Source organism: Lates calcarifer, linkage group LG19 (assembly GCF_001640805.2).
Source record: "Lates calcarifer isolate ASB-BC8 linkage group LG19, TLL_Latcal_v3, whole genome shotgun sequence".
Taxonomy (NCBI): Eukaryota; Metazoa; Chordata; class Actinopteri; family Centropomidae; genus Lates; species Lates calcarifer.
In genome coordinates, this window is record NC_066851.1 from 22,230,802 (window position 1) to 22,250,372 (window position 19,571).

At 38.4% G+C, this 19,571-nt stretch overlaps 3 protein-coding genes and 1 pseudogene across 25 annotated transcripts in view; 2 read left to right on the forward strand and 2 right to left on the reverse strand.

The window, feature by feature from the left end:
* On the reverse strand, window positions 1-188 carry LOC127143654 (uncharacterized; annotated as a pseudogene).
* The window catches only part of LOC127143632 (uncharacterized), an 89,689-nt gene that overhangs the window by 27,751 nt on the left and 42,367 nt on the right, over window positions 1-19,571 (forward strand). For 2 of the 6 annotated variants that reach the window (XM_051078304.1, XM_051078305.1), the window contains exon 1: window positions 13,839-13,913. The exons of the other annotated variants lie outside the window; for them this stretch is intronic. The gene's annotated coding sequence lies outside the window, so the exon portion shown is untranslated. Of the gene's footprint in view, window positions 1-13,838; window positions 13,914-19,571 lie in introns of those variants that run through there. 6 annotated transcript variants of the gene reach the window in all.
* Window positions 1-19,571, reverse strand: part of LOC108902188 (exocyst complex component 3-like protein 4) — an 81,458-nt gene that overhangs the window by 25,328 nt on the left and 36,559 nt on the right. The window contains exons 9-10 of one of the 17 annotated variants that reach the window (XM_051078279.1): window positions 18,381-18,533; window positions 18,126-18,247 (exon numbers count right to left, since the gene is read on the reverse strand). The exons of the other annotated variants lie outside the window; for them this stretch is intronic. Coding sequence (XP_050934236.1) covers window positions 18,126-18,247; window positions 18,381-18,533 — 275 coding nt within the window. The remainder of the gene's footprint in view (window positions 1-18,125; window positions 18,248-18,380; window positions 18,534-19,571) is intronic. 17 annotated transcript variants of the gene reach the window in all.
* LOC108902208 (tumor necrosis factor alpha-induced protein 2) lies at window positions 3,272-13,254 on the forward strand. Of its 2 annotated transcripts, none has more exons than XM_018703981.2 (12): window positions 3,272-3,349; window positions 6,313-6,552; window positions 6,947-7,586; window positions 8,232-8,343; window positions 8,768-8,890; window positions 9,082-9,176; window positions 9,280-9,372; window positions 9,486-9,612; window positions 10,365-10,484; window positions 10,885-11,040; window positions 11,603-11,724; window positions 12,722-13,254. In XM_018703981.2, exons 1-12 carry the CDS (start codon window positions 3,298-3,300, stop codon window positions 12,867-12,869), a joined length of 2,028 nt encoding a protein of 675 aa, XP_018559497.2. In that variant the 5' UTR covers window positions 3,272-3,297; the 3' UTR covers window positions 12,870-13,254. The 2 variants fall into 2 exon arrangements, with proteins under 2 accessions (XP_018559497.2, XP_050934234.1); XM_051078277.1 differs by lacking the exon at window positions 3,272-3,349 and adding an exon at window positions 5,209-5,328.

Genomic DNA, 19,571 nt, shown 5'->3' on the forward strand with positions numbered 1-19,571 from the left:
CTACATCAGTGTTTCATTCAGAAACACCGAACAGTCATCAACAGTGGAGAAGAAACAAAGTCTTCTCACTAGATTCCTGCTCTGAAGAAAACATCTTAACTCTTCATCGTGGGCAGCGAGACCAAACTTTTTAGAAACACATTTCTCAAGTCAAGAACTAAAGAAATGATCCCTGAAAGTATAGTCTTGGTTTAAGCTTGCTATTTCTCAGGGCCTTATGTCCAGAGACAAGCTCTTCACTCCTGGTGGACTCCTGTGAATCAGGAGGACACACCTCCTCCAATCACAGCATCACCACAGATTAAAAACTTAACTTTCCCACAGAAAACATCTGCAACCGACTGCAGCAAACAATAAATATTCAATTTCCCATAAATTCTCTCTATTCCAAAACAGCATATGTGCATGTTGTCACTCGTTGTACCTGTGGTCGCTGCGGCATCAGCTACTTCCTGTTTCACTTAACATCTGTTTTCTTTCGCTTGTGACACTGACAAGTCTGAGCAGAGACAGTTCTGATACTTTCACTTTTTATTTGTCTCACTTATTTTGCAAAGGTGATGGTGTGCCAATACGGTGGCTGCATGTTACTTCAACCACAACCAGGTTCTTGTGACACTGTGGAAAGAAATCCCGTCCAAAAAAAAACCCTTTTCATGAAAATGTTGTTGTTTAAAGAAAATATTAAAACAGTTCCTCTTCTGTAAAAAAAAAGAGACATGAAAACTGTACAATCCATGATGTAAACACAAGGATATCCACTTTAGTCTTTAAATACTTTGCAATGTAATCCCTGTAAATGTTAATACACAAGAGTAAAATAAAGCTATGTTTGGTTGAAGAACCTAAAAAGATTAAGAGCCCTGTCTTATACCTGATGCCAAGTGCGACACAAGCGTCTTTGCTAATTTCAGACAGACACAGTTGTCATTTTCACATCCAGTTGTTTAACCTCCTGAGAACCAAGGGAAAAAAGTGTCTTACAACTTCTGTTTTTGTGTGATTTCCTATCTATTTGGGCCAAAAAAAACACCTTACAATTTTAATTTTTTTAAATATATTTTTTATTTTAATTTCACAGCATGTCCATTGTAGAGGACAACAGGACGATATCGGTGTGAAAATAGAACTAAATTTAGAAAAACAAGAAAAAAGGAGCAGATTATATCTTTGGCTTGGAAGGGTAACTCCAAATACTTAAGAAAGATAAAGGTGAACAAAATGTCCATTATAAAGGACATAAATGAATGGGCCGGGTCTCAGGAGGTTAAATAGCAAATATACTTGCATCTATCAAGTATCCCCGGGCGAGTTGGTCTTAAAATGGGGTGTGGTCAGGTGCATTGCTATCTTGAGGAAACAGACAGCGACTGTGCCAACTAACCAACAACAACATGTTTATAATTTTAGCTCCAGAACAGCTTATAATTCTCTCAAATTCTCCACCTATGAATCAAACTCTTTTGTTGTGTCTGCTCACCAACAGAGCGGTTGAAGTGTCGATACTATCAAACACACAGGCACACACTCTGGTGAACATGTGTCTGCAAGTGGTTGGTAGTGGTGTTTATCTCTACAGTATGCAACCACACAGTGTCTGTTAGTGTCATTTTTTGTCCTCTGTTGGAAAGCTGCAGGTATGTGCAGAGGTTTTACAGACAGTGGGCTGCAGTGTATTTGTTTCCAAAGAAGTCTGAAATGTGAAAAGAGGCTGCCAAAGAAAAAATTACGCAACAGTGGATCACATAAGAAAACCGCTAGTTCTATGAGTGTCTAAAGGATTGAGAAAAACTACTAGAATCATTTATTTCTGTGACATTTTTTGAAATAGAATATTGGTTTATGCTAAACACATAAAGCTACTTCAAAAAAATAGTGGTACATATTGTAATGTAACCAGTTTTTAGCAGTTTTGAGGTCAGCGTGTAATGAGTGACTAAGAGTTGTGGGATGGGAGACAGATGCTCTGGGACAAGAGTTGAACCTGAGATGTGTATGAAAAGTCTTGGTTTGGCATTGGTGTATTTTGGATGTGAGATTAACTGATTAACTGAGCTGTAGTCTGGTAAAAAAGAACTGTGTGAGTTTTTAAAAAGTGGAATCTGCACAGAGAAACATTTCACATTTTAAAACCCATATCCAGTGAGTTTTAGAGGCCTCAGCAGGTCTACTTTTGAAATTTGGCTGGAGGTTGGTGATTTGTTTCCAGCTGTTTCCAGTCTTGATGCAAAGCTAGACAAACCACATCCTGATTCCAGTTCAGTACTTACAGCACCTCGCTAACATAAAAGAGCTGTTTCGGAAAGAAACACAAGGTCTTGCTGTGTGTGTGTTTGGTGAGCTGGTACAATCTCCCTCTAACTGAGTGATAGTCAGCTGCTCAAACTGCTGGAATCAGGCCCAGCAAATTCCAGAGTGATGCTGAACTGCAGCTCAGTTAAAAAGACTTAGAAGTCATTAAAAACCAGTGTCCGTCTCTGGTATCCAGCCAGGAAACTTTGAAAATACCAAGAATTCTGTGACTCGTGGCTGCAGAGGCTGCAGCAAAGTTAGACTGTGCTGCTTTAAGATTTCTGTAGATAAAGTTTAAGACTATCTAACACCTTCTAGTGCATCTTTTTGAGGAAATTCAAATTTGGTCAGTTTATGTTGAGGAGCAGCAGAATGATATTTACTGCACCTGAGTAACGATAGCTTCAAAAACATGTCAGCTGCATGTATAAGAAGTGCAACAAACCACACTGATTATTTATACTTCTGCGAGGTGCGTAGAAACTGTTGTCACACTTTAGGAAAATTAAAAATATAAGGCTTTTTCACCAAAGCAGAGAAATCAGATTTAAGCCTGATCTTGCCTTGAACTTCTCTGTTTCCTGAGGAAGCAAACAGTCACACAGTTTTATTATTTCAGCAGGTTGTGGTATGAACTTTATTCAGCTGTTTAAGATTCTTATAGAGGTAGACTTTTAACATTCAAGACTTATTGATGAGGCAGTCAGATAGTTATTACTCTGTCCTCATGAAATAAAACAAGATGAAGTTACTGAAACAGTGAGACATTTTTAACCTTTGAACCTCTGAAACTGTTCATACACTCGTTCTCACATCATAAGTATAAACTCTCAGAGGAAATGCGCATACGTGCATAAATGGAAAGCACAGCGTACTTTCTCACAGCGTGACTTCACCAACATCCTGACATGAAATGATATTTGCATCTCATCGTTGGTTCAGAGCTTTATCAACCTGCTGCAGACGAACTTTACACACCTCTGAGTCCTGCTGCCTTCAGGAGCGATGTGTTTGACGCTTCGCGGATGTCTCCCCTGCAGATCCTGCAGAGAAAAAGGTGAGAGAAACTGATTACAACACAGCATCATTAATGTGATTAATGTTATCAGTGGGATGGAAGATGTTACTATCAACCACAAAGGTGATGGCAAACTTTTAACTGACAGACAACACCTATAAAAACATCATATACATTGTAAAATATAGATGTGAATGTGTTATACTGCAGATCAACAGGCACTGTATGTGTAAAAATGTAGGGTCACAGCCTTTCATCATGAAAAACCATAAAACAAATATAACTTCAGTTCAAGTTAGTTAGTTGTTAGTTTTACTTTCACATCGCTTGTCTTGTACACACATATCACACTGCATTATATACCAAACAACTTTACAGCAAAAAATAAGGATAATAAATAATCCTGACATCCAGGTTGTGGTATTTATGAGTGCTATACAAAGCAAACTGGACTTGCTTGAGGAGACTTTTTGTCTTTCGTTCGTAAGGCTTCTTCAGCTCTATCTGACCAGTGGGGGAGACCAGGTGTTTAACCACTTGTGTGGTCGTTATCACTTTGAGGCAGTCATGGTGCAAATGGGTGTTAAGCTGGTCTATACAGAGTACACTCTATACAACATGTCAAGTGTTTGTTTTAAGAAGTGAAACGTGGCAGCATGATAGGGGTTATCCACAGCAGGAACGGGGGCTGTCTGACACCGACAGAATGATGAACTAAGGACTAAAGAAAGAGTCCCTTAAAAGGAAGCCAACATCACTTGACTGAGGAGGTGATCCACCTGCCACACTAACAATAACCAGAGGCAAACAGCCAGGGTAATGCTGTGGAAACACATCAGCTAAAGCTCTGTGGAGAAACAGGAAAGGTACACATCTGATTTTATGGAGATGATGGGGGAAACCTGCACACATGCAACCTCCATTAAGGAGGATTTAGCGTATATAAGCATAATTTCTAGGAAAGAGGACTGAGAAAGTGTCACAGAGGAAGAGCAGCACATCATCAAAGTGAAACAACAGAATTGTTTATTTGTCACATGACTCACTTGACCGTTTTCTGATCAGCCACAAGCATGATTATGGTTTGGTTAAGTTTTGGTACTGTGTTGAGAATAGGGAATGACAGTGGTCATGACTACAGTAATTGAAACCAACGTAGGGGATGTGTTCAGGTGTGTCCCATGTCATGTTTGTTTTGCGGCGTTAACACCGCTTCTGTTTTTGCTCGTGAAGGACAGCTGTCTTTATCAAACAGTCTATTTACCTATTAATTTTCTGGATTACGTTTGATTTCTAATTTACTTTCCAAGCAAAAATTCCAAACATTTGAAGGCTCCAGCTTCTCAAATGTGAGAAATAGCTGGTTTTCCTTGATGTTAAATTATAGTAAATTGTATTTCTTTAGGTTTAGGGCTGTTAGTTGCACAAAACAGACAACTGAAATGGATATTTTTCACAGTTTTCTGATGTTTTATTTACCTTTTCAAAATAAAGTATCATACAATAATACCAACTCACTATTTGGAGAGCATGAGACATTATTGTGAAACACTAATTAATTACTTTGAGAAAGTTTCTCATTATCATGACCTAGGAGAAGTTGGTAATTAGTTTGGGAGGCATCCTGTCATGAAGGGGAGATTCTGACCTGTTGGTGGCGCTAGACAAAAAGACAGGGGATCATTAAAGTCTCCAGGTTTCCTCCTCTGAACAACACAAATGTTTGTACAGAATTTCATAATGATCTATGGAAAGGCTGTCAAGACACTTTCCTCTCAGAGCTGAGTGTCCAACATTGCCTCAGCAGCAGTGTGTCTAAAAAAAGCCCAACCTGAGTGAGTGTGGTGTGTGAGTGACTGTGATCTGTGTGTGTGTGTGTGTGTGTGGAGTTTCCAGCTCTCATGGGGAATTGTTTTTACATGCATCATATGAGGAGGAGCCTGTGGCTGCTATAAAAAAGACCCTCTAACTCATAGCAGCTGTAGTGTTACTAACAGAGAAGCGACTGTAAGATCAGGGTGAGTAACATTTCTGGGATTAGACAAAAAGAACGCAGAACAGACATTTATCTCTGTGTCTGGACATGTTGAAAGTGTTTTTTTGCTCTAGAGAGTTTCTGAACAACTAAACTCACAGTGAGTTACTGTTAAATTTAATGAGTAGGGACTAGATGAGACTTCAGTTTGAACTCCCTTCTGCTTATTTAGTTAATTCTGATTTTAAAAGTTATGTGTATAATCTCTAGTGTTTTTAAATATATATATATATTATTTATTATTGTTATTAAATAAGGCTGAACTATGAATGTTACTGGAGAAAACATGTATTTTCATTGTCTGTTGCATGTCCTTTTTCTAATGTCCTAGTCCGATTTTTTCATGTGCTATTTTTAATGTTCTTTCACGTTGTTTTATTCATGCAATACTGAGATTTAAAAAAAAAATTCTACTTATTTTAGTTTCTTATTTAGTTTCTTTAACTTATTGTGATGGAGACGATGTGGAACCACAGACTGCTAAGTTGTTGCCTTGTGTAATTGTGCTGTGATTCAATACAGTTCAATTCTTATATTTACTGATTGGTTGAAAAACAGTGACTCTCATATAATATATGCTTATATTAACTTTGACACTATTTGCACAAAAAACTAAAATGTTTTGTTTGGCTTTTATTTTGAAAATAACAGGAAGTTACTACATAGTTTAGCTAGCACTAACTTTAACGCTTTCTTTTTAGTAAGAATGTGAGAAATTTTCATTATATCATTATATAGTAACTTAAAAAGCAAATATAATTAAAATATATCCAATGAAAACATAAAAAGCAGGGAAAAGTGACGGCGAAATTCAAATATTTCACAAAGCTAATGCAGTTAGCTAGGTGAAATAACGGACTTAGCTAATGCAGTTAGCTAGGTGTGATATGCTAACACTGAAAATTGAGATTTTCACTCACTTTTTATAATTTCTTGACAAACATTTGACGGTATTTCTTCTCCACAGACTTGCCAGCGCCTTCCTCAAACTCTTCCCGGACAAGGATGCGGACCCGGTCGGACTCCAGCGAGCCAGACGGCACCAGACCCAACTTTCTCCCCGGACTCACCGCGAGAGCGTCGGGAGGAAACTGGTTTCGGGGAAAACTCCCGAGGTTATTCAGAAGCCCCAGAGGTCAGGACACTGTCAACATCACCTCCACGACCGATGGACACCACTCACCCAAAGATGAGGAGCCTCAGAACGGTACATATATTAAACAAACAAACAAACAAACAAAAAACACATCTAGCTGTTGTAGTACTAATGTTAGCTTATACTAATGTTAATCGTTTGTTGAATGTGTTTAAAAGGGGCTGCAGCTTCATTTTTAAGAATAGCAACAACATGACGTTTTAGCATAATTTAAACAATATAGAAAATATGATGTTGTGCCTTTTTCACTTTTTTTCTGCCAGCATATACGCCAAACAGTTGATCAAGAAAGTATTTGACAGACAAATCATTAATAGAGATAATGGCTGGCTGCAGCCCTACATATAATCTACATTTCCTCTAGGGAGTTTAAATGTCTTATTTTATTATAAACCACATCTGCCTCAGTTTGAAACAAGGCCTCCTCTTTTCTTTTCTCTCTCAGTCATCCTCACATTTGAGGAAAACCTTGGTCTACACAAGTACAGCGAGGCCAGCCAGCTGCTGATACAGAGAGAGGAGTCTTTATTTGGGGAGATAACTGAGTTAGATTCACTTGCACGTCATGAGGAAGAAGTAAACGACCTCGCTGAAGACTACGGAATCCTTAAACGCAACATCCTGCAGACTCTGCTGCAGAGTCTTAAAGCAGATGCCAACACAGAGGCTCTGACGTCTGCGGTGAAGGCCATCTACCAGGAGGACAAGCAGGACGGGCTGTGGAGGCAGACGGATCGGACGCGCCCGGGCTGGAGGCCCAACAGCTGGAGGGAGCTGCACGACGCAACTCTCCACAACCTGGTAAATGAGCGTATGGATTACCCCTCGACACCCTCTGCTAACCAGGAAGGGCAGTCGTCTGTCGAGGCACACATCCACAGCATGGGCAGGCAGCTGAAGGACGACTTACTGATGGTGGTGGAGGTGGTGAGGAACTGCTACCCACCAGAGACGGACATCTGTAACGTTTACGCCAGGCTGTACCACCAAACCTTCAGCGCCAGACTCAGGAAGGTCGCAGACTTTGGTCTGGAGGACAAGGACTGTCAATTCCTCCTGCGCTGGGTGAACGAGTATTATCCAGGGTAAGTCATGAATTAATTCTAAGTATTAAAAGGTGAAAGTCCTGCTTTCAGCTTATACTAAAGATAGAATATTTCTACATTGTGGTGTTGCTACTTTTACTGAGGAAAAAGGTCAGAATACTTCTGCCACTGTTGGTGAATCTGAAAATCTGAGATTGGATCAACTCTTAAAGACAAATTTAACATAATCAGCTCCTTTCTGTTCATTGTTTTTCTGTTTTCATAATATGCAGCTTGATGGTTATTTTTACTGACTGTAATCATTGCTTTTCTTCCTGCGAATAATTGTGCTATTTTACTTACAAGCAGATGTTGTTGTGTTTGAAGGGGTTACAACCCAGAAATGTTGGAAATCACTGCTTAAAAAAGCAACTCTACCACAGCTAAAGTAAATGTTTTGTCTTGTACGGACTCCCTGGTGAAGACAATGTGACTTTATGTAGAAACTCAAACAAAATAAGCCAAGAATAATGACCTTATTGTTCTCAGTCCACATCCAGAATATCAGCCCAACTAGAGCTGCACAGAGATTTACAGTATAATTATCATTACTTTATGCTATACAAGCAAAATTGACATTAAGTCATATTTTTGGGAGTTAATATATACCAAGATATTAAAGGTATTTCTGGTCCTTTGTTTCAGACTCCTTCAAAAGCCGGCGCTGGCCAGTGAGATCAATGCTGAAGCTCTGGGAAAGCTGCTGCCTCCAGAGTTACTGGAGCCTCTGGAGGAACAGTACCTCAGCAAACAACAGGTAACTACAGCCTGTTTTAGTTTGGTGTGTTTCATTAGATCTAAAGCTGTTTCTAGTTTTAGTTTGGTAGGTTTACTCAAGCTTGTTTTAAACAAATACCTAATTTTAGTTTGTTTGCATTTAGTTTCAGCTTTAGTTTTATGATGATGTCTGAGCTAATCTCAAGCATCATTATCAGGCCAGTTATGAATAAGAAATATCAAAATCTCAAGGTTAAATAGCTGTGAAATTTACTTGTGCATGCTCTCCGGGGAGTTTTAATTTTAACAATGTTTTTTCACTCATTATGAGCTGTAAAGGGCACTGTCTTTAACATAGAATTGAAGATATAACTGTAAACTGTAAAGGTTGCGTCTGGTAGCCAAAAACATGAACTGTGTATGAAGGTATGCACGTTATAAGTGACGCGTTGTTGTGTTTCTAGCATGAGCTGATGACTTACATCAGGCGTGTCCTGGAGGAAGCAAAGGAAATGTGGAATAACGGACAGGAGCCGATGAGAGAGGACGGCTGCTACGTCAGTCCTGTGGCCTACGACATCATTCAGGTACATTTATCAAAGAGGCTGTGATCAATACTGCATCATAACAACGTGAAAACAATGTGACAGTGAAGTTGAGCAAGGATTATCAGTGGGATAATGAGTCTAGTAAACTGATATGTAGTATAGGAAATGCTTTATCTCCATAGTTTAATTTTTAAATGCGGTTTTAACTTTTAATTCTCCTCTGTCTTTAGCTTGTCAATGGTATGGTGACTTCAGCTAAAACAGTGTTGGGAGACCTGCACAAAGCCCAGAGCATAACGAGCAAACTGAATGGTTTAATGCAGAGGTAACAAAACTCAAAATCCATTTATGTTTCATACTTTACACAGCAAAAACACTGTGGAGGTGAAAATCAACTGTTTTCATTAAAACACAAACTCCTCCTGCAGCTTCAAGACCTTCCAGGACGAGGTCATGAGGCAAAACAAACCCAACAGCAAAGCGTTCACCAAGGCGAACCTCGGCAACATCGAACAGTTCAGGTACGTTTTTCTGACATTTAGCCAACCTGATGAGACGGGAGGTCAAATTCAGATTAATGTAACAGGAGTGTATTTCACTGTGAGCTAACGTGGCTTCTGTGGTTTATCTACAGGGACACCCTCACGAAAAACGGCGATCTGTTCCTGGAGGATGTGCGGAAAGACTGTTTGTCTGTTCTGACTGACATGAAAGAATCTGCCCACATGTATTTATTAAGCCCTGTGCACGAGGTCCTCAAGGTACGTTTATTTACAAGAGATATGGGGGCTTTATTTCTATTGTGCATGTGTCCAAAGCCTGATCCATCTCATTCCTCTGAGCTCTATTGTTGTCCAAAACCATTAAAACACATCAATGAGCCACGCTGAGGCACAAACACACACAGTTAACTCACACCGTCCTGCTGCCCTAAATACTCACTAGAGCAGCAAATGTGGATTAATACACAAATACACAAATGCACTATTTCCTTCTGTTTGAGTATCATTTGATAAAACAGTGCAGTTGGCGGGGGCTGAGAGCTACAGACAGGGTGGGAACGCCAGAAGGTACTGAGGGATGAACTCATATCTTTTGGCTGTGTGTTTATCAAGCCACACACAAGAAGAAATCTGTAATCAGGAAATCAAACAAAATGAAACAGTCTAAACATACTTTTCCTCTCTCTCATCTCACACACAGCCATGGCTTTCTTCAGTATTACAGTGTGATGTCTGCGAATTGGCAAATTAAGCTTATTTTAGTTTCCCTTGTATTATGTTTTTCTAAAAACTGCATCAACTAAGTATCTAATTTAAATATTTTTGCACCACTCATATACAAAACTTTTCACATGAGAAGTATTTAGCATGGATTATAAAAACAGACACGATAGCAACAAAACAGGAACGACAACTTATTTGAAATGTAAACGTCATTTTCGCTGCAAACTCTGCACTGTCGTGGATGAAAGTGTTAAGTTTCTAATGCATCGTGTTTCTACTCTTCACAGCCACAGTACCGCAAACTGGGAACCAGTGACTGGTTGAACAAGCCTCTGTTTGAGAAGCTGCTGGTCAGCATTCAGGCAGAGATTCAAGAACTTCAGGGCTCAAAAGAATCCTGTCACCAGGTAGAAAGCATGAAACACACTTTTTACTTCAGACAGCCACTGGTTTCCATTCATTCCCTTTCAGTTCACTGCACTTTCTTGTCTTGTTTGAGTTGTATAATCCATTAAAATCATCAGCATTTCTGGAGTATTTTAGTCAGATTTTGACACTGCATGGTAATGTAGTTTATGTGCTTATCATTATCTCACAACAATGACAACATTCTTACAAAAAACAGGATTTTTACTGCGATGGATAAACAGTTTAATCAAGTTTCAAGAGTCTGTAAAGTAGGTTTCATACTCTACAATTAATGTGAACCAATGGCTGCCTGGATTCTAAGGGAAACACATTCAAAACTTTAACATATAACAGTATGGTTTATTCATGATGCAATTCTGATTTAATGTTTGGTTTCAGGAGCTGATGAGCAAGTTTCATCAGGAAGTGACAGTGGAATATGTGAAGAGGCTCCTGAGAGGAGAGGTGAAGCTGAAGGACAAGGAACGACAGGATAAGGCCTACGTGACCGTGAAGAACGACGCAGAGCGTCTGCACAGCTTATTCATCAAAATGGTGAGACTTGGACAGATTTAAGCACAAAGTCTTGACTAAACTTTGGTAGAAATGTAGGAGGCAGTGTGGTGAAAACTGACTCACCATTTTCACATTTCTCTGGCTCTTCTTGCTAAGGAGATATGAAAACATCTGGAAAAGGAGTTGACTGCTCTTCTTTTACTTTATTCTCTCTTATAAACTTAAGACACAGAATAAGTATCTCTTTAAAATACTTCACATTAGACAGAATAGTTTGCAGATAAATCCTCTTACAAAGGACAACTGGACTTCTACTGTCAATCAAATAAACTACATGAGGAGATTTGTCATTGTTTTAAGACTACAATATGAGGAATATGTAAAATACTGGAAAAAAGTGGACTAATTTTTAGTTTATAAGCTGTAACCCATTGAAAAGCTTGTTAAAGTATTGTTTTGCCCATACCAACCTACTTAATCAGCAAGAAGGTATCCGTATGACATGAAGGTTTTTCTGTCTTGCACAAACAGTAACCCAGGGAATATCCAGAGTAAAAAACTACATTATTAATCAGTTTTAGGACTGTGCCTTTCGCTGCAGGGTTCAAAGGAGGATTGGCTGAAGGAAATCCTGATCAAGATTGCAGAAGTGCTGAAACTCCAAGAGCTCCCCGCCATACAGATGCAAGTAGCGTCACTGGGAAGCGCTTTTCCTGACCTCAGGTAACACTTTCACTCAGATGAACAGAAAATACACACAACACAGCACATTTCCCAGTGGGTGGTCTCGTTTATTAAGCACTGTTGTCTCAACTGTAACAGATCTAATAAGGACAGAAAAGCATCATGATCTGAGTCGTTTACATGACAGCAGGGTAACAGTAAACAACCCCACTTTTCAGAGAGAGCTGACAGGCAACAGGAAGCGAACTGAGCCAAGACTTCTCAGATGTGCTCAGATGTTTCCGGCAGCAGGACGATATTTAGAGCTAAAAGCAGGAGCACTCCAGCTTAGTTTTCGAGTGGCGCTGCCAAGATAAAGTCGCTCTGTTATCAGCGTCAGTCAAGAATGCTGCATTTAAGTACTGCAGTTAAACAAATAGTTTGGAAACAGAGAAGTAGCTGGAAAACCGTTTCATGGCCTGTCTATATATACAGTCTGATGTGGCTAATTTGTTTCCAGATATTTAACTTGACACAGTTAACAGTCCTTTAGTCCTCACGTAACACTTTAACATGCAAACACTGAGTTTTACTTTTAAAGGAAGACTTTAATAGTTTGTGAAATGCACTTTTTTGCTTCTCTATCCAAGAATTTGATGATAAAAATACCACACTCATGTCTGTACATCAAATATGAAGCTAGAGCAAAGAGACAGTTAGCATAGCTTAGCATAAAGACTGGAAACAGCTAGCCTGGCTCTGCCCAAAGGGAACAAAGTCCACCTACCGACACCTGTAAAGCTCAGTTACCATGTTTTATTTGATTTGTACAACAGCAGAAATGTAAAAATGGTGATTGTGGCTTTACAGATTCTTCTTTAGCCAGACACCAGTGAGCAAGACTGGATTTGGTATCTGACAACAGTATCTATCTTCTCATCTAATGCTCAGCAAAAATGTGAATGTCTGTATTTCACAAAATTATTTTGTAATAGTAATAGAACATTAGAAGAGAAGAACATTGTTGATTTTTAACTTTTTCTTCCTTCACCCACAGTGAAAAACACGTTTCGGCTCTGCTCAAGCTCAAGACAAACTTCTCCAGAGCCGACAGGAAAACGGTCAAAGCGACTCTGACAGACACTTTAACAGTAGCCGGTGAGACTGGCGCTCCGCCGTTTTTCTCCAAAGTTCAGGTCAGATGAGCGGTTTGCCACGAGGATGCACTATTGTGTCTGTGTGTTAGATTTGTGTGCAAGTATGATGAGGTGTTTTGCAGAGTACTATGTGCAGACTGATTGTAAAATGATGAGTGTTGCTGTATCAATGTATAAGCTACAGTTATTCGTCTTAGTAAATATGGTGCTTTTCACTGCTAAGAAAAGAACAGGGTCAGTATTATGTATATATATTTTTTTTACATCAAATCAGTGTCACAGTTTGTCCTGTATTTCTTATCATACATGTGCAATAGAGGGAGACAGCAAATGTAATATTTTTACATGTTTTGTGTCACTTCATCTGATGTATAGATTGTTATGTAAGTGTTAAATGTAAGTTAAATTTATAAATAAACTTGGTAAAACCTCAGCATGTTTTGACTGTGATTTCCTAAAAATCTAAAACTACATTTAACATTTTCTAAATAAAATACTCTAAAAACTCTAAAATCCTCCAGTGGATGAGGTTTGCTGCATATTCACATACATACATTCAGGAGTTGCAGTGCCAAATATATGGACAGTCAGTGCAGGAACAGACAATATAACAACTGCATTTACTCAGCACAAACCAGATATTTAGGGGAACCTTCGTGAGACTCCCTGGACTGTTATTTCCTCTTTCATTATGAAATATCTCTCCTAGTTGTGTCTGTTATGGCTTTGCTTCCTTCCTGTCCTTATGTGTGTTTTCCCTTCAGTGTTTCTTCTATTGGTTGCATCCGTAAACATGAGCTAATTAAGTGTCTTGTCAATAAGTCCACGAGGAAATATCACAAATCCTCAGAATTCATTCAACACAGACATTGAAGGAAACCTGTTGGACAACTTTAAAATCGTTAGCTAGTTAGCTACCCCGACCCCCGGCACTGCTAGCAAACCAAGCTAACTAACTAGCCAACATTAGCTAACGCAGGCTAATTAGCTAGCTCGCTACCTTGGTAACGTGTGGCTGATACTAAACGTCATTCGGAGGCGCTGCTGTCTCGCAGGTTGTGAACGGACCGGTTCGACAGATACGTGAACTCGGTAAATATGTCATGTTAATATGTACCTATGTGACCATATTTTGGTTTCCAAAAAAGAGGACACTTGTTATGAGACACTTAAATGTTACTCACCGCTTTTAGGCTCTTGTTATCCCTCTGACGGGACAGAAACACGGTCGCTCATCGCTGAGAAATAAGTACCAATTGCCGCAAGTTAGTCTTATTTGGCGGATCGATACGACCGTAGGGCTCACAGACAGTTCACTCAGATTTGTTTACTGTTCTGCCTCAGACTTCAGCCATTTAACCAAAACCCCACTGACTTTGGGACGAGGGAACCGGTAGTGCTAAAATGCTAACTTACTTCCGTGTTTTAGCACTGATTCCTGCACCAGTCTGGACTACAGGTGCCCTTCTTTTATCTCCTGATCAGTTCGTCTGTTCTGTTTCCTTTACTCACCTCGTGCTTCTGCTTTTGAGTTTATGATGTGAATTTTCTTAGTTTCTTAGTGTGTGTGTTTTTGCCTACTCACTACTGAAATCCTGAACCGGAAATGGTGGCCATTACAAATTTTGGCATCACGAGGTCACCAAAGTCTGCCAACTTTCATTGCAATACATTAAGTAGTTGTTTAGACATTTCATTCAGAACTACAAATGTTATCCTTATGGTGGCGCTAGGGGAAAGTCAGAGTCCTTCCAAAATCAACAGGATTCATCTTCTGGGAACCATGAATGTTTTTGCAAACGTTTCTGCCAATGCATCAAATGGATATTGAGATATTTCTGGGGTTAAGGGAAATTTTAGATGTGCTGATACCAGTAGAGAAATGGGATTCAGGATTCAACCTCTTGGTACTATGAATGTTTGGGCAAGATTTCATAGTTTCATATCCAAGTTTAGTCTGGACCATTGCGGTGTATAGATTCTTTTCCCTTGAGTCACACAGCCGGAGCAGCCAAAATCAATAACATCGCTCTAAAACAATCTATTTGATGACATTTCCCAGCGGCTCAAGTCCGAGGTCAGAGCTTGTAATGACTCCTGTTTCCCATCACTGACTATTCATCAGGGGGAATATTAAAGCCATTGATTCTCTGGCTCAAACACCACTAACTCCCTCCATTCACACTTAACTCGCCAACATCACAAGCAGCCAAATCGGTGTTGAACAATTCTGGGAAATCGTTATTCTCCAGAGAGGGAACAGAAGCTGTATACACCATGCAGAGGTGTTCCAAGTTTATTATTTGTAAGTTATAACTGTAGCTAATGGCTGAAACTGAAGGTAGGGGAAGGATGTGAGTGTGCAGAGGGACTCGCTGCATATTACTGTTGGCATGTGGTCGTTTTCCTGAAAGTCTGTCTGTATAGCGGTGTAAAAGGAAGGATGTGTTTAGGAAGACAAGGGGCCACGGCTTCAGACTCCCCTTTGAGGAAGGAGCCAAAGGGAGGTTCATTAGAGTGAGAGGGAGTGACGGTAATTAAACCATTGGCGGTAAACTGGTCTAGTAATGTCCAGGCTGTGTCGGATGGTAACCGGAAGCTGGTGGGTGGAAGTCCATGGTGTTTTCCTGCTGAGCAAACCAGGACTGCTGCCAAAGTGTGAATCACGGGCCGGAGTTTGTCACGCAGACACTGTCCATTTATTAAAACAAATAAGTTTCATCTTCAGTTTTTAGCTATTCATGTTAACTTTTAGTGATCCTCTGACTTTTCCTCTAATGCCATGATGAGGTTGATGTTTGTTGTTCTGAGTAAAATGTTTTTACAATTATTTCATGGCTTCTCATGAAATTTGGTCAAGACATTTGTGGTCCCAGTAGGCTGAATCCCACTGACTTTGGTGATTGCCTTAATTTTCCTCTATCTCCATTAAGAGTTCTCACTTGCTGTAAAATATCTAAAAATCTACTCAGTGGATTGGCATTAGATTTTACGCTTGTAGTTTTGAGTGAATTGCCTTAACAGTTACTGGATGGATTGCCATGAAATTTTGAAACAACAAATACTTATAAATTCTCATCACAGGTTATATACAGTATGGCTTTAGTGTGGTCATGATTTGATAGCAGTTTAATTTAAAGGTTCTTCCAGGCCTGAAGTGATAAAAGCATCCAGTATGTCACAAGACAGAAACAAAACTCAGAGTTAGGTGTAACAAAAATATGAAATCTTTTCCTTAATCAGTTTCCTCAGGTTTCACTTGGGACAGCTGTAGAGGTCCCAAATCCCAGATCAAAAGCCACTGTTAAGAGGTCTGTTTTGTGAAGCCCTCTCTAAAATGAGGTGGTGTTAGTGGTGTGGACAGTTTTGGGTGGTGGTGTTTGCCAGTGGCAAAATGAATACACAGGCAAAAACATGTTTATATTAAGTCATGGTAAAGTTTATTCAGGACACTACTGACGGAATAAGAAAAGTGCATTTTGCACTTAAACCAGAGAACCAGCACAGTACACCTCACACAAAAGTATAATATGTGTTAAACAGTAAATCCTGATTTTTATTCAGTTTTTTTGTAGATCTCTGCTCAGATAGTACAGAAAAAGTTTAAACAAGAATCTATGGGTCAAGTACAATAGAATTTGAGTTAATTGTAGGCTAATGACTATTTGGGAAATATTTCTACATTTAATTAAAAAAAAAAATTAATTATTATTATTACATAATATTACTCCCTTAATCCTCTGTTGAGCACCACAGTCTTCAGCAGCAGGCGCAACAGCAGCACTGGGATCTGTTACTTCTGGTTTGATTGTCAGAATCAGGTCTGATTTGAACATCAGGATCAGGTGTAGGTTGAAGGTCAGGTGGAAGGGCGTCCATCACCTCCTGAACCTCTCTTCTAGAAAGACCCTTCCATCGCAGCAGACGCTTTATGTCCTCACTGCAGTTGAGGGCAAAACACAAAGAAATCAGTGAAGTGCAGTTCCTCTAATGGCCACTAGATGCTGACTTTAAGAAAATCCAAGAAAAAAATACCCCAACCTAAAGAAATGCAATTCAACAAAGAGTCACAGTGCAACCAGAACTTCCAGATTGTGGTTGAGAAGTAAGAAAACCAATTTCATGATCTGTGACCATTTAGATTACTGAATGTCCAGCCAAAGAACATAAACTTACTCAATAGCTTGTCATACATTTCTGTTAATTTCTGTGTAAGTATTTTTCAGAAAACTATGAAAATATCCTTATATAACATCCTTATACATTCTCTTTTATGAGTTGTTCTTTACATATGATATATGAACATGAGATGGCAGTTTGATATAGGTGTCCCATGTTAGTATTGTGTAGTGTTATGTAACTATGAGTTATCATTTTCTATTCCTGCTTGGAATTCATGCTATAGAATATGGAATGTGATTTTTTTCTATTATGAACGTATCATTTTTGTAATGTTTTTGTATTGGTTTCATATCATTACTAGTTATATTCCTGTATGTTCTGGTATCTTTTGGTACGTGTTGGTGTGTCTTTCCAGCATGGGGGTGTTCTATAGGTACATTATTATATTACTATAATTACATTTTAGATATCGATGCTCACTTGTCTGAATAGTAATTTAAGATATCCACAATAACATTATCACAAAAGACACTGTATTTCAAGATATCTATCATAGTGATTGTATTAATCAAAATAAATTTAGGATATTTTAAAATCCTCAAAAAAAAAAAAAAAAAAGGCCATTATAACATTTAATAGCTAGACTGGATATGAATTGTAGATATCCATTACTCAGTTCTTCCAAGTCAAGAGAACATTTCAGATATATCCAATCCAGTTGTTACTACTCATAACTTTATATTATATCATTACTTTTAATTTATTTAATTTATTTTTGCAGATGTCTACAAATGTATCGTGGATATCTGCAAAAAAAAAAATTTTTAAAAATCTTTTTCTTTTCACGTTGACTGCCCTTCTACATTCTACATTTTACATGTTTTTAGCAGAATAACTGACTGTGCTGGTCTTGCTGATGTTAAAACTGCCTGCCAAAGAGGCTTAGTGCCTCCAGATATTAGCCATAAATCTGTCATGGGTTTCTATCAGATAAACTGAAAGGACAGGAGTTCTTCTTTGTTCTCCTGAATGGAAGAACAGAACAGAAAACAGAATTTTTCTAAAATATGTGTTTTAGTGGCTTAAAAAAACACATTTTAAGTCTGTGTGTGAATAGAGCCAAAGCAACGCAAATTAAATATTGGACACTGATGTGTATAAGAAACATCTGTCATAGTTTACCTCTTTCTGTCACATTCCTTCAGCATTTTTGCAGCTTCAATCTTATGTGCATCAATGCTGTTGCACTCCAATATTTTTGTGACGTACTGCAGGATGCAGTTGTGGTTTTGGACACCAGGAGCCTGATACAACAGAACATAGGTCAGGAATTTCTGTTGATATTAAGTTGTTTTTTTTTACCATGTTTAAATGTCATTCAGTACATAGGAACAATCAGTCTGTTTCCAGTTGTTAAGACTAAAACGTTGATCTCACCAGGTCTGAGATAGTGTTGTGAAGAAGCTCAGCATCTTCAGTGACTGTTTCTCCAATGTCAGGCCAGCACTTCTTCAGTTTCTTCTGGTTGCTTTGGATGAGATATTTGAAGTACAAACCAACGATGACCTTATAGGCCTCATCCATCACTCTCTGAGAGAAACCCAGACAGACAGTGATACAGTTTGAGTTTCAAAAAACAGCAACCAGATGTACACAAAAATGTTGAATATCTAATTAATTATTTCACTAATTACAAATTTCCTTAAATTGCTGAATCAAAATTAGTGCTTATTGCTAATGGTAATATAAGATATCCACAATAACATTATCACAAGTAGAAATTGTATTTCAAGATACAACATTGATTGTACAAATAATTATGTAATAATAATGTACAAATAATCTAAAATATCTAAAAATCCTTAAAAATTATAAGTGGCCATTTTAAATGACATTCTTTTTATCCACAATAAATATTCTGGATATCTGCAATAGAATTCTTACTTCAGTTCAGGTACATAAAGTCATAATTTTAATTTAACAAATTTCCCCGTGGGGACAATAAAGTATGAATCTGAATCTGAATTTACTTTATCATTATTTTTTTCTTTTTTATTTCATTGTGTCTAGACATAATTGTAATTATAAATATCTGAAACTGCATTTTTGATATTCAAAATGACATTGTGGAATCTGGAATGGTCCCATTAAGCATCCCATTGCACATATCCAGAACCTTCATTTGTGACAGCAGTGGTACATCCTTACCTTTTGTTCATCCAAACCAAAAGACGGCTTGGGAAAATGCTTTTTTATTGCAGGACACAATTGAAACTGCCCGCTATCTGATTGGAAGTATGTTTTTAGGTGGCTCTGCAGAACAGAAAGTTTATGCTTATTTTTGATTACATAGACATGTAATGTACCATGCTCCCATTTTAGAAATTACGAAAAAGGTATATTTATGATTAAATTGAACAGCTGCCTCTGCAATGTTATCCACAATGTCCATCAGAAGACTCAAAGTAGAAGCCTCCATGTTTTCAAGCATTTCCACCATTTCCATGAGAAGGTGATTTTTTTTTCCTGTTGTCTGGACATACCGCCTGAGAGGAAATAAACCATATAAACCTTATTCTTTAAGAAATAATAACATATCTGAATAGTAAATGCTCAAATACTCACTTG

Excerpts from the sequence above, each read along its gene's own strand:
- LOC108902208 (XM_018703981.2), top strand. The coding sequence starts at position 3,298 with ATGTGTTTGACGCTTCGCGGATGTCTCCCCTGCAGATCCTGCAGAGAA. Across the intron at positions 8,344-8,767 it reads AGTACCTCAGCAAACAACAG|CATGAGCTGATGACTTACAT; the intron begins GTAACTACAGCC and ends TTGTGTTTCTAG. Across the intron at positions 8,891-9,081 it reads TGGCCTACGACATCATTCAG|CTTGTCAATGGTATGGTGAC; the intron begins GTACATTTATCA and ends CTCTGTCTTTAG.